Below are 14,312 nucleotides of genomic sequence, written 5' to 3'. Positions count from 1 at the left end.
TTGCTTGTCTCAATGACCAACGGTATATAACTCTGACTTTATTTATTTACCCTGTTACCTTGTCTATTTACCCTATTTACCCTGTCCCATGTACCCTGTTACCTTTTTCATGAGACTTCACATTCTATCGAGAACAAATAGTTAATGCTTCCTTTCATGTATGTGTTCTCCAGGGTGAAAATACTGCTCTGAAGGAAGGCTTGGAGACCCTTAGGCAGGAGCTGGAATTGGCTAAGGAGAAGATCCATTGCTTGAATCAAAGCCACCAGGAAGTCAGTCATACCGGTAAAGTTGGTGATGCCATGAGGCAAATGATTATGGCATGAGATCGATTACTATTTGTTTTCACTTTTCTTGGCCTAGCTGGCAACATCTTAATATAGTTTGATGGAGACTTGTCGACAACATACAAAGGTTTAACAATGGAAGAAATCAACAGGAAGTTAATCGAGGTGGGCCAACTTTCACGGGAAATGAGAAGCTGTCGTTTCAGTCATTAACCCTTCATCATAGCAAAAGGGTTCATTTTGATGTGACAAATTATCAATACCCGAAACGTCAACTTCTCCTTGCCTTGCACGGCATTTAGCATTCCTCTACAAACTTCTTCTTGATCTCATCCATTTAATTTACCTGTCTGCCAATGCAGATGGACACTAGCCTTCACCTGTAAGACTAGTTCTTCCTTCATTCTATTTAGTTTGATGTCAATCGTTTCACATATTTAGTTTCACGTCACATGAATTACAATTCATATTGTCTCATCAAAATGCATCTGCATAGAATAACAGTGAAGATGGAAACAAATTAATGTCTTAAATACATTTTCTACCGGTCATACTATAAATACTGCCCGGAGACAAAAACTGCTCTGACTCGTCTGGAGCCAAGCTGGCCAGAGAAAAACACCGCTTGGAGGCATCTGGAGCCGAGCTGGCCAGAGACAAACACCGCTCGGACGTGTCCGGAGAGGAGCGGGAGAGGGGGGGGAGAGAAAGGGGGACACATAGAGATGGGCGGGTGGGGGGGGGTTAGAGAGAAAATGTCGTGCTTTATGAAACGCACTGTATTCGTGCTTGGCCGATATCAGGAATCGGCAGATTGGAGTCAGTGTGATTACCGATTACAGTACTTACTGTAAATAACCCAAAAACTTTGAGTAACTTTCACCCTTGTTTTTGGGGGAATTTCAATGAACAAATTATATAAACGACATTGCATTATAGATGTTTCAAGGAGATGTGCATAAACATGAATCTCTATAAACAGTTGTAATCGTCACGTGACGGGTGGAAAAAAAATTGAGCTCTATAATTTGGAAAACACGTTAATTCAGCAAACAGCTCGGAAATCAGGTGTTATCAAATATATTTTGCTTTGAACCTCACAAAGAGAAGCCATGTAACCTTCGTAAATCATGTACCTCTTTCTTGTAGCAACTGCCGACTGTACATTCCGATCGGGCCATGAACTGTACCGCTAATGACTGTAAGGCGCTTAGAAAGTGGGCGCTTTAACTTTTAAAGCTGTTCTTCACTGCACCCGCAGCAGTTAAATAAATTATATGAATTCGTTTAAAAAAATGACTTTATCCACAAAAGAGTTGCTGTTTAACAAAGAACAACCCTGGAGACATCGCAAAGTTCAGTCGCCCTTGAAATAAACATTGCAGATAATCTGCCATGTTGCCTGCTCGTCTGTGTATGCGTCATGTGGTACATTGGTTCGCGATTCACACAAGTGTTATAACTTTAAAAATGTCCGTTTTTCACCAGATTTGCTTTGATTCCCCGTAGAGCTCCAAAAATAGAGACAGATCTGGCAGACGCTATGCATAAGCAGTCCCTCTGTGGGAAAGGGTGTGAGATCTTGCAGTGAATGCATTAAATCTAAGAGGTCAATGAGGCTGGTTAATTTGGCACATTCCTAAATTTTTGTTCACTCAATGTAATTCTCCAAACAGTTGAAAAAGATAAGTTTAATGCTTTGGAAATTTAGCATTTTCTTGTGTATGTATGGAGAAGAAGGGAACATTGTCTTGATTGCTTAAAGTAAATAGGTGTATAGGCTTAGTTGTAAGACTCATCATTTCTTTAAATTTAATTATCAGACTTCACTCCAGATTTGAACACTTATTTAGTCCGGACGATATCCGATCCTCAAAGCTGAAATTATATTTTGATGATGTACTTTAATTAGTCTGTCAGAGTAGATCGTGGAAAATTGCATCATATAATGCATGAAATCTCTCCAAGCTCCAAATCTGAAAACTTTTGCACTTTAAAAACGTGATGCTACAGCGATTCATAGCTATGATGAACAGGCATTCGATAATACAAGTGAAGAAAGTGGGGGGTGGGGGGGACTTTATTGTGAAGAAATCATTGCGGCCTATTCCAAGTCAAGGCATGGTTGAGAAGGCCAAAAAACGTGGTTTAAGACCCCAGCGAGGTAACCCAGGATACACCTTAAAACCCCAGAGAGCGAGGTGGCCGAGGATGGCGCCTGAAAGGATGTAGTTAAATATGGCCATTAGTTATCTTAAAAAATATGGCACTTCCTTGGAGTTTTCGAAGCATGCATGCAAAGTTTCAGGCTGCTAGGTTTTCATGGTTTTGGAGTTATGGAGGAGACATGTCAGGTTTGACCAGATTGGATCTGTGACTTGCTTCAGGTCCCATGTAAACCTGTACTATCCTATTTAATGGTGGGGTTGTCAGTGACTAAACCATCTCTCCCACCAGGTTTCCTGGTGAGGAAGGTGTATGGACATGGACACCCAGCAGGATTAAAAACAAAACCTGTAAAAGGGTGCAGGAGCTCCTCATGAGCCAACGGCCACCCATATCCAGTGCCCAACTGTCTGTGGACGTCGTCCTGCAGTTTGGTTACTTTTTTTTGGAGGTTGGTGGCAGGATTTGCACTCCGGCCACCGTAAAACACTTCATTCCGCAAAACCCACAAATGCAAAGAAACCCACTCCATGCTGCTACTCTTCACAGGGCAGCTCACTGGATGACGGGATTGGGGCAAACCCTTCAGGACCCCCATTCATTGATGATAGGAGGGAAACCACGGGGTAACATCCCTGGGTCAGATTGCGGGAGAGTGTGTCGGAGTGGTGCTGAGGTGTCGTCCACCAGACGGCGGTCTCCTTGGGTCAACCTGAGGCGGTCCCTTCGGGTGGGTGCCTGGAATGTCCTATCCCTAAGAGAGGATGATCACCTGTCTCTGTTATCATCTGAGCTTGAGTGTTTGGACATCAGTATAGCAGCACTTTCTGAGGTTCGGAGACCGGATAGGGGCGAGATCATGGCGGGTGGTTACACCTACTATTGGTCTTGTCGCTCTGGTGGTTACTTTGGAAGAAATTCAGTTCTTCTCTGTCGGAGTCTGAGACCATTTATTAACAACAAAGAACACCAAACATGTGCATGGGAAAGAAGGAAATACAAGACAAGCAATATCAAACAAGATCCTCTTTCTTGATCAAAATGCACATAGCAATCCTCGTTATACTCTTTTGAACAGAAAAAGGCAGGAGAGGGTTAGACATCTGGCAAGGGTAAATGAAGGGGAGGGCTGACAGGCATAAAGTAAGGGAACTAAGAACTGCACACATGGCCACTTTGGTAGGGATGGGAGGAAAGACAAGCTCATGGCAAAAGTTTGCAGGATCAACAACCAGGTCAGCCTTGAAGAAAAGATGATAAGTTTGGGGAGGAAAGGCAGAGAGAGGGTGGATGGATGCATGAGGTGATTACTTTGAACATGCATTCTCAAAACACCCAGTCTGTTTCCATGCAGCAAGCAAGACATTTGCCATCAAAAGCCAATATAGTTATTCCTTAGACAGCAAGACGTTTGCTCCAGTAGTCATCTAATTTCTGCTATACAATGGGGCACCTCTTCTCAGTCGAGGCGTCCTTCTCTTCAGCAGCTGGGCAGTTCCATTTAAACATTGGAGATACTAGTTTTGGTTATATGTATTTCAGTGAGATAAAAGTACATAAGAATTAGTAGGATACAATTCTACTTTACTTGTATATTCATTTATATGGCTATGGAGGTCAAAAGACTGTCGGGGAAAGGGAAATTTTCGTGACAGTCAATTGACTCCAATACAAATGTAAGACCTTATTTTATACATTGTTCATTTAAGAAAAGTACCAGCAACAAGTGAATATAATTGAGAAAAATGAATTTGATTAATTTTTTTCTTCCACAGTTACCATGCCCAAGGAGTTTCTGTAGCTGTGTCCAATAAGCTGGCTCCAATAATAATTGAGCTAACACTGGTCAACGAGCGTATTATGAGACTAAGGATTCATCATTCCTTGGATGTCGTTTCCCTGGTCTGTATAAATGCTCCAACTGAGGCAAGTGATCCCACCATGAAGGACGCATCCAATACCACGTTCAAGTCTGTGGTTGATCAGTGCCCCAGGCAAGATGCTCTTCTCATTTTGGGGGATTTCAATGCATAGACTGGAACTGATAGGGATGGTTATGAGACGTGTGTTGGTCCCCATGGGTCTGGAACTGTGAACCTGAATAGCACTAAGTTCCTTGACTTTGCGAGAAGTGATGGACTTGGGGTGGCTTGATCATGGTTTCAACATCAACAGGCTCATTGCTTGACTTGGTATTCCAATGCTGGCGGTGTGGCAAAGGAGATTGACCGTATGCTCGTTGATGGTCACTGGAGGATGATCCAGAACAACAGGGTCGACCGGAGTGCTCAGTTCCTCAATACCGACGACAGACATCTTGTAGCAACTCTGAAGTTACACCTTAAATCCAGGAGAATGGTACCATCCTTTATCCCAGCCGAGGCTGGATGTTGGCAAGCTCAAGGATGAGAGGGTAGCTGAGGAGTTTGCCAACAGGCTGAGTGGGGATTTGGGGGGTCTGTGTGCTTTGGGGAATCCTGAAAAGTTGTGGAGTGCCTTCATGATCACCATCCTTGATGTTGCAGGTGGATGTCTTGGAACTCACCGAAGGGCGAAGAAGAATTTTGTGTCTCAAGGGACACTGGATACCATTGACCAGAGTTGCAGGGCCAGGCTTAATGGCAGAACTGAGCTGTTCATGGAGTTTCGGCATAAAACTGTACGTGCTCTGAGGGTTTACAAGGATGCCTATGTGCGAGGAATCTGTGAGGGGGTCGAGCATCATCTGTGGTCAAATAATTCTCGTCCTGTTTATAGGGGAATTCATGCATTGCGTTCCTCTAAGCCTGTCCCTCAGTGTACTGTAGTTAGAGAGGAGGGTGGTTGGCTCTTGACATAGGAGTCCGAAGTGAAGGCCCGCTGGGCCGATTACCTTTAGCGGCTGTACCGGACTGGCCCACCAGCTGCTGAGTTGGATGTCAGGAGTGTTGCTATCCCTATTGCTGACCCTCCAATCAACTGTGATCCACCTTCGTTTGTGGAAACACAGGCTGTGAAGAACCAGTTGAAATGGGGTAGAGCTCCTGGGATCTGTGGCATCTATGCTGATCTTCTCAAGGCTGGGAGAAATGCTGAACTCATGTTTGTTTAATGCAGTTCTGTGTTCTGCCTGGTACACAAACATCATCCCAACTGACTGGAAGAGGGGCCTTGTTGTCCCTCTCTGGAAAGGGAAGGGTGATCGCCAAGACTGCAACAACTACCGAGGGGTGACGCTGCTCTCAGTGCCGGGCAAGGTCTTTGCTCGGATAATTATTGATAGGGTTCGCCACCATCTGCTTGAGCACCAGCGTCCAGAGCAGTCAGGCTTTACACCAAAGAGGTCAACGATTGACCGTATCCTTGCTCTTCGTGTCCTCACCGAACGCAGACGAGAGTTTCGGCAGGGGCTGCTTGCAGCCTATGTTGATCTCTGTAAAGCGTTCGATTCAGTGAATCGGGATGCGCTCTGGAGGATTCTAGGTCTTCATGGGGTGCCACCAAAACTGATTAATCTGATGTCTGAACTCTACTCTGGTACTGAGAGTGCTGTGCGATGTGGTGAATACCATCTCTGACTTATTTCCAGTTGTCACTGGAGTTTGGCAGGGGTGTGTACTGGCTCCCACACTTTCCAGCACTTGTATGGACTGGATTCTGGGGAGGATGTCGGAGAGATCAAGCTGCGGTTCATCTTTTGGGAATGTCAAGATTTCTGACCTTGATTTCGTAGACAATGCAGTCATCTTTGTGGAGACTCTGGATATGCTTTTTGGATCCCTCTAGGTGCTGAATGATGAGTCATAGCCACTGGGTTTATTCGTTTCCTGGGTCAAAACTAAGATCCAGGCTTTCGGTGTCATTTTGGATTCTGCTATCCTGTCGGTACCTGTTTGTGTTGAGGATTTTGAGGTCATGGAGAGATTCACTTACCTTGGCAGTGATATTTATGTCTCCGCTGGCTGTGAGCCAGAGGTCAATAGACGTCTGAGTTGGGCCTGGGGAGTCACGTATTCACTGGATCATGAGGTGTGGCACTTTCGGTACCTGTGCAGGAAGACTAAGATCCAAGTCTTCAGGTCCTTTGTGCTTCCAGTCTTGCGATGTGGATGTGAGCCTTGGACTCTGACCAGAGATCTGAGATTGAGACTTAATTCCTTTGGTACCAGGTCTCTGGTTATCGCTGTTTAGACTTTGTGTCCAACGAGTGGTTGATGTGACTCAAATGAGATTTGTTACCTGCATAGTCCGTGAGTGTCAGCTGCAGCTGTATGGACATGTGGCTCGTTTTCCTGACGCTGATCCTGCTCACCAGATTCTCTCAGCGAGGGAGCTTCGTGAGTGGAGGAGGCCAATGGGCCGACAACGTGCCTCGAGGTTGCAGCTGGTTGATCGGCATCTCAAGAAGATGTGGATGAGCCAAGCATCTGCCTGGGGGATGGCCAGACGGAGGCCCCTGGAGTACCGGCAAAAAGTGGATGCAGCGACGCACTACTCTGGCACATGCTCCCATACCTGACCTGACCTGACCTGAGGAGACATACACACAGACATCTATTGGTATAGATATCATGTGAATTGATATTTAACTTACTTTATCAGACTCGTATTTGATTTCGCCACTTTGGTCTAACTCAGTGGCAATTTTTTTTCAACAATATCTGCCCATGTTTCATTTTCTGTTCTTTTTTCTGGAAAAAAATAATTTCAATGGATTCCTCATGCCTTAAAAATGTAAAAAACGATATATTACAATCACCTTCCATTGTAATTTTAAACAGATATTCCATATTGTTTATTTGTAAAAAAAAAATCCACCTTGGATTTTGGGGGAATTTCTGTGTCACACGGCCTGATATATATATATATATATATATATATATATATATATATATATATATATATATATATATATATATTTGGCACTGGAGATTTTTTGCTTTTATACCCCCATAGTTACTCACAAAAAAATCATGGTGTTTTTGTCACTCTTGTAACGATAATTAATTAATCATATAATCACTCGTGATTAAGCGACTCCACTATTTATATTCAAACCCAGAATAGACAGTTTAAAGGTGAGTACTCCACCTCTGAGCTATCCATCTTACCCACTTATAGATGACCCACATATCAATTTGGAATGCAATTGCTGTCGACGGATAATCAATGCATGCCGTGATTGTATTTTTGTGTCAGAGGTTGAATTGTCCAGTGACACTGTGGGTAGCAACAGAGCCCAGGCCTCCTTTTCCCGCCAATTGGCTGTGCTTGAGATGAAAGAGCTGAACGAGCGTGAGCGTGCAAACCATGCTCAGCGTTTAACACAGCAGCTGCAGGCCTCGCTACAGGAACTTGCTGCACGTAACCACGAGCTTGAGAAGAAGTTTGCGCGGGTCTGTGGATTGTCAACTTTTGTTTTCCTTGCCTGGTTTCTCTCATTTCATATCCATCCTGTATGTTCAGTGTCGTATCAAGTATTATATATATATATATATATATATATATATATATATATATATATATATATGTATATATATATATGTATATATATATGTATATATATATGTATATATATATATATATATATTTTTTTTTAAATGGTAAACTGAGGCTCATGGAGGAGCTTGAATGGGCCATTGGAATATGAGAGATTGGTGCACTTCCAAACAGTTAGCAAAGACTGGTGTAAAATTGACAAATATACACAGATGAAGGAATTTGAACCTGGCATCCCAGCATCATGAGATGTGCTCAAATGAGAATGGCCAACCTCAGGCAAAGCTCATGAAAGAAAACGATTTAGGCTGTACCTAATTATTATTTAATTACATATACAAATCGGGTTGGCATGCTTGTTATTATGCCTGGTGTTGGCTTAATGGTTGGGGTGGTGGGCTTGGGATCCTAGGATCCTGAGTTCAAATCTCACTCGGCTGTTGAATTCATACCTCGTGGGGTTGACTCTGCCTGTCATCCTTCTGAGGTTGGCAAAATGAGTGCCACTATTCTGGTATATTGTGTTCGAGTGGCGACCCGTCCAGGATTGTGTCCAATAGCCAAGGAGACTGCTTCGGCAGCACCAACGCTCCGCACAGAGTATGGTCCCAATGGATGGATGGATGAATGGATGGATGGTTGTTATTACAAGGGGTAAGCAATATATCATACATTGAAGGCATAATTGCCAAAATATTTTTCTTTTCCTGTTTTTAATTTTGGGAACCAGTGATTCTTTTGTAAAAACAAAATTAGGCCCAACTTATTGTACGTGTCATTTCTGTGTCGGTCAATTGGTGAACTGCAATGAAGGACTGACGGAACGAAATAGGTTGCCCCTCTTATGGCACAATGACAATGCCTCAAGGGCCACCACTCAAAGGTGATCGGCATGAATCCAATGGCTGGGTAGGACAGGAATTTGGTATTTTGATAGGATGCCAGCACACATTGGTGTGCTTTTGCAAAAGCCACCTTGAACACAAGGCATGATGCAACCAGAGCTGTCCCATCAGAAGAACAGTCTGTTGGACCAGAGCTGAACATCCTATCTGATAGACAGTGCACTCATTAATTCAATGTCCTTAAAAAAACACCAAGGGTGATACTTTGTCGACCTATCTATAAGGAGAGGCTTTTTTTGGGGGAGTGGGGGGAGTGGGGGTTGAGTGAATTGATGTGAATAATGATTGCAGCTAAAATGTTCATTTCACATTAATGCTTAAGCTATTTACCATATTGTGTAATGGGACTGTGCCTGCCTTGTGGTGAGCAGCTGACGAAGATCAACTCTGAGGCACAGAATGTGGAGCAGGGATTGAGAGATGATCTGGCAGGCTGTATTCGGCAATCTGATGCGGAAGCAATGCGGTTACGCCTTGCAAAGATGGAGGAGTCCGAGACTGTGATCAAGGCACAGCTTTCAAAGTGATGCTCTGTTCACCAATAGTCAACATTCGCTTAATCAAACTGTGATGTACTCACCAATGATTGTGAATTGTTTGCTCCTGTCGTGCAGTGCTCATGACTCGCTGTGGCCTGCTCACTCACTTATCCTCTTCATCTACATCTTGCTTTCCCACTGATGTGCTGTCTTGTGTGAGGATATGATTTTTTTTTTAGTCCGTTTGTAGAACTAAAGACGGTGATCACGGAATGGCCATATTGTTTCAGACAGCGGGAGCTTGCGGATGTTGCCATCATGCAGGCCAAGGAGCTCCATGATCGACGGCAGATCAAAGAGAAATGTCTGGAATTACTTCGGCAACAGCTGCTTGAGTTCCAGGTAACCATGGATATGATTGTGCCACTCTTTTGAAAAGAAGCTCCATGGCCTTGATTACATTCTTTTTGAATGTTGGTGTTGATCTTTAATAATGATCTGCATCTGAAGTTCTTGCCTTTCTTTTTATTTGTAGTCTCAATCAGACGAGCGGGCACTGATTGGACGGTTACAGCAGCATATTGCAGCCCTGCAGGTGGATGAAGCATCTGCTGTCCAACGGCTCGAGAAGTGCACAATGCAGCTGAAGGGCTTAGAAGCACAGAACCTTCGTTTGGAGCACCGTGCCGATGACCTACACCACCAGTTGCTCGAAGCACGTGCTGAGGGGCGTCGGCACGTTGGTGCAGTGCGAGCTGCCCTGCAGGCAGAGCGTGACCGCTTCAAGGGTGCGGTTCCCCTGGCGGAGCTGGAGCTCTTCGTTCGGGATCTGCGAGGTCTGCGCGAACAGCGCAACAAAGCTGAAAACGACTTGGAAAAGGCACGTCAGGAGAGGCATGCTGCGGAAGATTTGCGAGCCCAGGTGGAGCTGAAGAACCATGGGCTGGAGGAGCTGATGGAAAAACTGAAGCATGATCACAGAAGTATCACGGTGCGATTTGTGCTGAGTGCATTTATGGCTGGTATTTTGAAAGTACATGCTCTATGGTTTTATTTGCTACTGAACATTTATGCATACAATAAGTCCTCCCTTATCTTATCACAAGTTCTCATACCGTAGTTTTGATTGATTGCAATTTTGTTTTTATCACCAAGTATTCAATAATTATCGCAAACGTGTTTCGCTTTATTGCAATGCTATTGCAAGGAAAAACTTTCAAACCGTGTGCCTGAAACAACAACCCAAGATGTGCATAAACACATTTTCACTCGACTTCGCGTGTACTTTACGCTGTGTTCCCTCCGTGCTCACAGGGTGTAAGATGCTCAGTGATGGAGAGGTTTGCGTTCCTTTTGAAACAGCCCAAACTCTCTGTAATGAGTTCCAAGAGACTCGCCAGTCCTTTGCCAATCAAACCCCATCTCAAGAAACAACAAAAGGTTGTTACATTGGAGGTGAAATTGAATACAATTAAAAGATGTGAGCGTGATGAAGGAACGACGCAAATAATCTGCGCATACGCGATCACTGCATCGACTGTGCATTTGGTCGTGAAAATGTCGGCAAAAATAAAGGAAATATTGGAGACTGTGACCAGTTTAAGGGCTACGAGACTAACCAGAGTGAGCGACAGTGCCATGTAGAACATGGAGTGGTTATTAAGTGCATAGATCAAAGATTAAACAAAACATCACATGCCTTATCTCTTACTGTGATACAAGAAATAGCCCATACTTTGTGAAATTATTTAAAGACTTAAGGCTTTGGAAAACATTGAGGGTTTATGGGCAGAGGTGAGTGCCTTGAGAGTCTAGATTGAACGCTGGAAGAAAGTGTGGCTTGAGTGTCCACAATTTCATGGGGTTTACTGATGTGTCGACTGCAAGCTAAATTGTCAACCTGGCGAAGCAGGCTGGTTTTGATGAGATTGACAAAGAGGATGTGAAGGACTTTCTCAAGTCTCATGCAGAACCCTTAAGCAATGAGGATCTCATTGAGTTGGGACAGCAGCGTGCTGAAGAAGAAGATGCTGTGATGCCTTCGATTCAAGTTGCTCACCATGAAAAACCTCAGTCAAATTCTCACCATGTTTGAGCAGGCCATAGAATTTGTTCTTAAGTACGACCCAAATGTTGAAAGGAGCACTGATTTTAGCCTGCTGTTAATGACACCCTTCATTGCTACAAGGAACTTTGTGCAGCAAAGAAAAAGAAAGCCATGCAGCCCAGTCTCCATGCATTTTTCAAGCTGAAAGATGCATCACCAACTACATCGACCAGCCAGGATGCTCCTTCCACCAGCTGCACCATTCGCACGAGAGAGAAAGGTGACAGCACAGTATTGAGTGAAGAGGCAGACAATTCTGCCCTCCACAAGTGTGACTTTCCGACAGCAATCAACTCCGTTCTTCCAGCCTCAGTTTGAAAGATGGTGTCACCACCACTCAGAGAGTACAAACCTTGTTTGTTGTCTATTGTTTATAATAGTGTTACGGCTGTGGAAATTCGCAAACCACCATTCAGGTCCCGTAGGTGAGATATCTCTTAAGTACATGTGTAGTTAGCCCAAATCCGTTGTCTAGAGGGAATTTATGTGATTCATTGGGGCTGCGATCCTTTGAGAGAGCCGTTTTTCTTTTTCTATTGTTATTTTAAACGACAAACCTCCCCGCAAACAACAACTGCCACCAACTATGCCACAACGCCAACCACGCTACAATTACCCTCACAACAACCACCACCATCTTCGCCACTATCCCCGCTGACGAATGCCATCCTCCACGGTCCACACTACGACGGTTTCCGCGTTGGAAACTGTCGAGAACGCAAGGAGGGAAAGAAGAAGGCACAACGATGGCGCGTGGATTTTTCCCGCCTGTTTCTCCGAGGAGTGTGACAGAAGCGGGGTGGGGCAGCTGGCGCCCGATTGGTGGATGCGCGGTGTGACGCGGCCAGGGAGGAGGAACGCCCCTCTTCGAGACCTTTCTCGAAACGCCTCGAAGGGGGGTGGAGCAAAGAACGGGGTGGAGCCCCGCGCTATAAAAAGGGGTGGATCTGTGAAGAGGGTTGGTTGTTGTTGTTCCTGCCGAGCCTTTTGATCCTGCGAGCCTGTTCCTGCCGGCCTGTTGATCCCTGCGGAGCCCTTGATCCTGATGAGCCTTGGACCTTTTGGACAAACGACGGGGCAGAGAGAGACAGAGAGAGACAGAGAGAGACAGAGAGAGACAGAGAGAGACAGAGAGAGACAGAGAGAGACACAGAGAGACACAGAGAGACAGAGAGAGACAGAGAGAGAGAGAGAGAGAGAGAGAGAGAGAGAGAGAGAGAGAGAGAGAGAGAGAGAGAGAGAGAGAGAGAGAGAGAGAGAGAGAGAGAGAGAGAGAGAGAGAGAGAGAGAGAGAGAGAGAGAGAGAGAGAGAGAGAGAGAGAGAGAGAGAGAGAGAGAGAGAGTTCTTGTCCGAGGGTTCGCCGGAGTCGGTCTGGTCCCGAGACCCTGCTGGTGGGACGGAGCGTCCGCCATTTCCTCTCTCTCTCGACCCCGAGTGTCGACGATTTCTCCACCCCACCCCCGTCTGCACCGAGAGAGCGCTGAAAACCCCGTTCATTCCCCAAAACCCCGTCCGTGGCGTCGAACGGCCACACGTGCCGGTGCGAAGCACGAGCTCGCCGACCACGCCGGAGGAGCGGGGAGCTGAGGGCGCAGAGAAGGACTCTGTGCGTGCACAGGGAAGTGACTACTTCTATTTCTTTTGGGTTCTGTGTAAATGTCTGTGGGTGGCGCCGTCTGTAAACTAGAACTGAATAAGTGTTGCCGTGTGTGCGCGTAGTCGGTAGTAACTCTGCGTCATTGCTTTTGTTTTAATTGCTATATGTGCATTTTGACTGTTTGGCTGTATGTATGTGCTTTCCGTGTGTCGCGTAATAAATGTGCTTTGTGTGAACTGTTTTCCCGTTTCGCTTCGTCTTTTCTTTATTCACCCTCCATCCTGCTTCACGTCAAGGGTTCGTAGTGGGCTTAATACGCCTGGTAATTAATCGGAACCGTCGAGGCCGACGATAACACCGCTCGGTTATCACTGTTGCACGGAACGGACCGCTTAAGCGGATCGTGTCTGGAGTCGGCCTGTGGCGTGGTACGATCGCCCGGTTGACCATCCGCGCAGGTACTTCGGTAGATTGAATTTGGCGAGCAACCCTATCCTGCGCGGGTGGGCAATTGGCACGGTCGTGGTGGGGTTAAACCCCCACCCGTGACTAGCTCCCGGCGTTGTTTCGAGAGGGTCACGACAGAATTGTCCGTTCCGGTGGGCGAGGCGGCCGCCATTCGAGTCGAGCGGCCGATCGCACGCTGGCGGGTGCGAATTTGCAACAATATTATATGTTTGATATCTATTTCATGTTTAGTATATATTTATTTGTGTGTATGTCTGAAAAACCACCCCACGTAAGCCTAAAATTCCTGGGCCAAAAATGCATCCATCCATTAATACACAGGTTTCTGTGGGAAAACGTGTTTTGTTTAACGCAGTATTGCTTATCACAAGGTTCTGCAACTCTTGCGGTTAGCGAGAACTTGCTGTAGAAGAATGTAAAACTCCAAAAGTCAATCATGATCAGATCTATAGTGGTACCTTGTTCGTGAGGACATTAGACTGGCATCTTAAAGATTACAGGTTCAAATCCAGCTGAAGGCAGCATGAGGGTTTTGGATTTTTAGCATCAGGAGGAACTGCACACCACCATTGGATTGTTGGTAAAAACTCATCAAACTCATAAACAACCTTTTAGGGAGGGGGGGGCGTAATCAACCTGCTCTACATGGTGTAGTCGACATGTAATAAAAGTCCACACACTGTGGTTGAATCTTATTCCCTTCCCTTGTTACCAGAGGTCATACTGAACAACATTTCCCTTTTCTTATTACCAGAGGTCATACTGAATAACATTGATTTAATCCTTCTTCTATACCAGCACCATATTATAAAAAATGATCTCAG

General features: G+C 45.2%; 1 protein-coding gene across 8 annotated transcripts in view; it reads left to right on the top strand.

Annotated features, from left to right (window-relative positions):
• Window positions 1-14,312, top strand: part of CEP290 (centrosomal protein 290) — a 252,833-nt gene that overhangs the window by 186,626 nt on the left and 51,895 nt on the right. For all 8 annotated transcript variants that reach the window (XM_085873380.1, XM_085873374.1, XM_085873377.1 and 5 more), the window contains 5 exons: window positions 174-285; window positions 7,632-7,828; window positions 9,208-9,359; window positions 9,606-9,717; window positions 9,851-10,306. In XM_085873380.1, the coding sequence (XP_085729506.1) occupies window positions 174-285; window positions 7,632-7,828; window positions 9,208-9,359; window positions 9,606-9,717; window positions 9,851-10,306 (1,029 nt within the window). The remainder of the gene's footprint in view (window positions 1-173; window positions 286-7,631; window positions 7,829-9,207; window positions 9,360-9,605; window positions 9,718-9,850; window positions 10,307-14,312) is intronic.

This window comes from Eptatretus burgeri, chromosome 3, assembly GCF_056783735.1.
Source record: "Eptatretus burgeri isolate ZD-2024b chromosome 3, Ebu_testis_v1, whole genome shotgun sequence".
In the NCBI taxonomy this organism is placed as follows: domain Eukaryota; kingdom Metazoa; phylum Chordata; class Myxini; order Myxiniformes; family Myxinidae; genus Eptatretus; species Eptatretus burgeri.
Note: the sequence above shows the minus strand (reverse complement) of the source record. Positions and strands in the feature narration are given on the sequence as shown.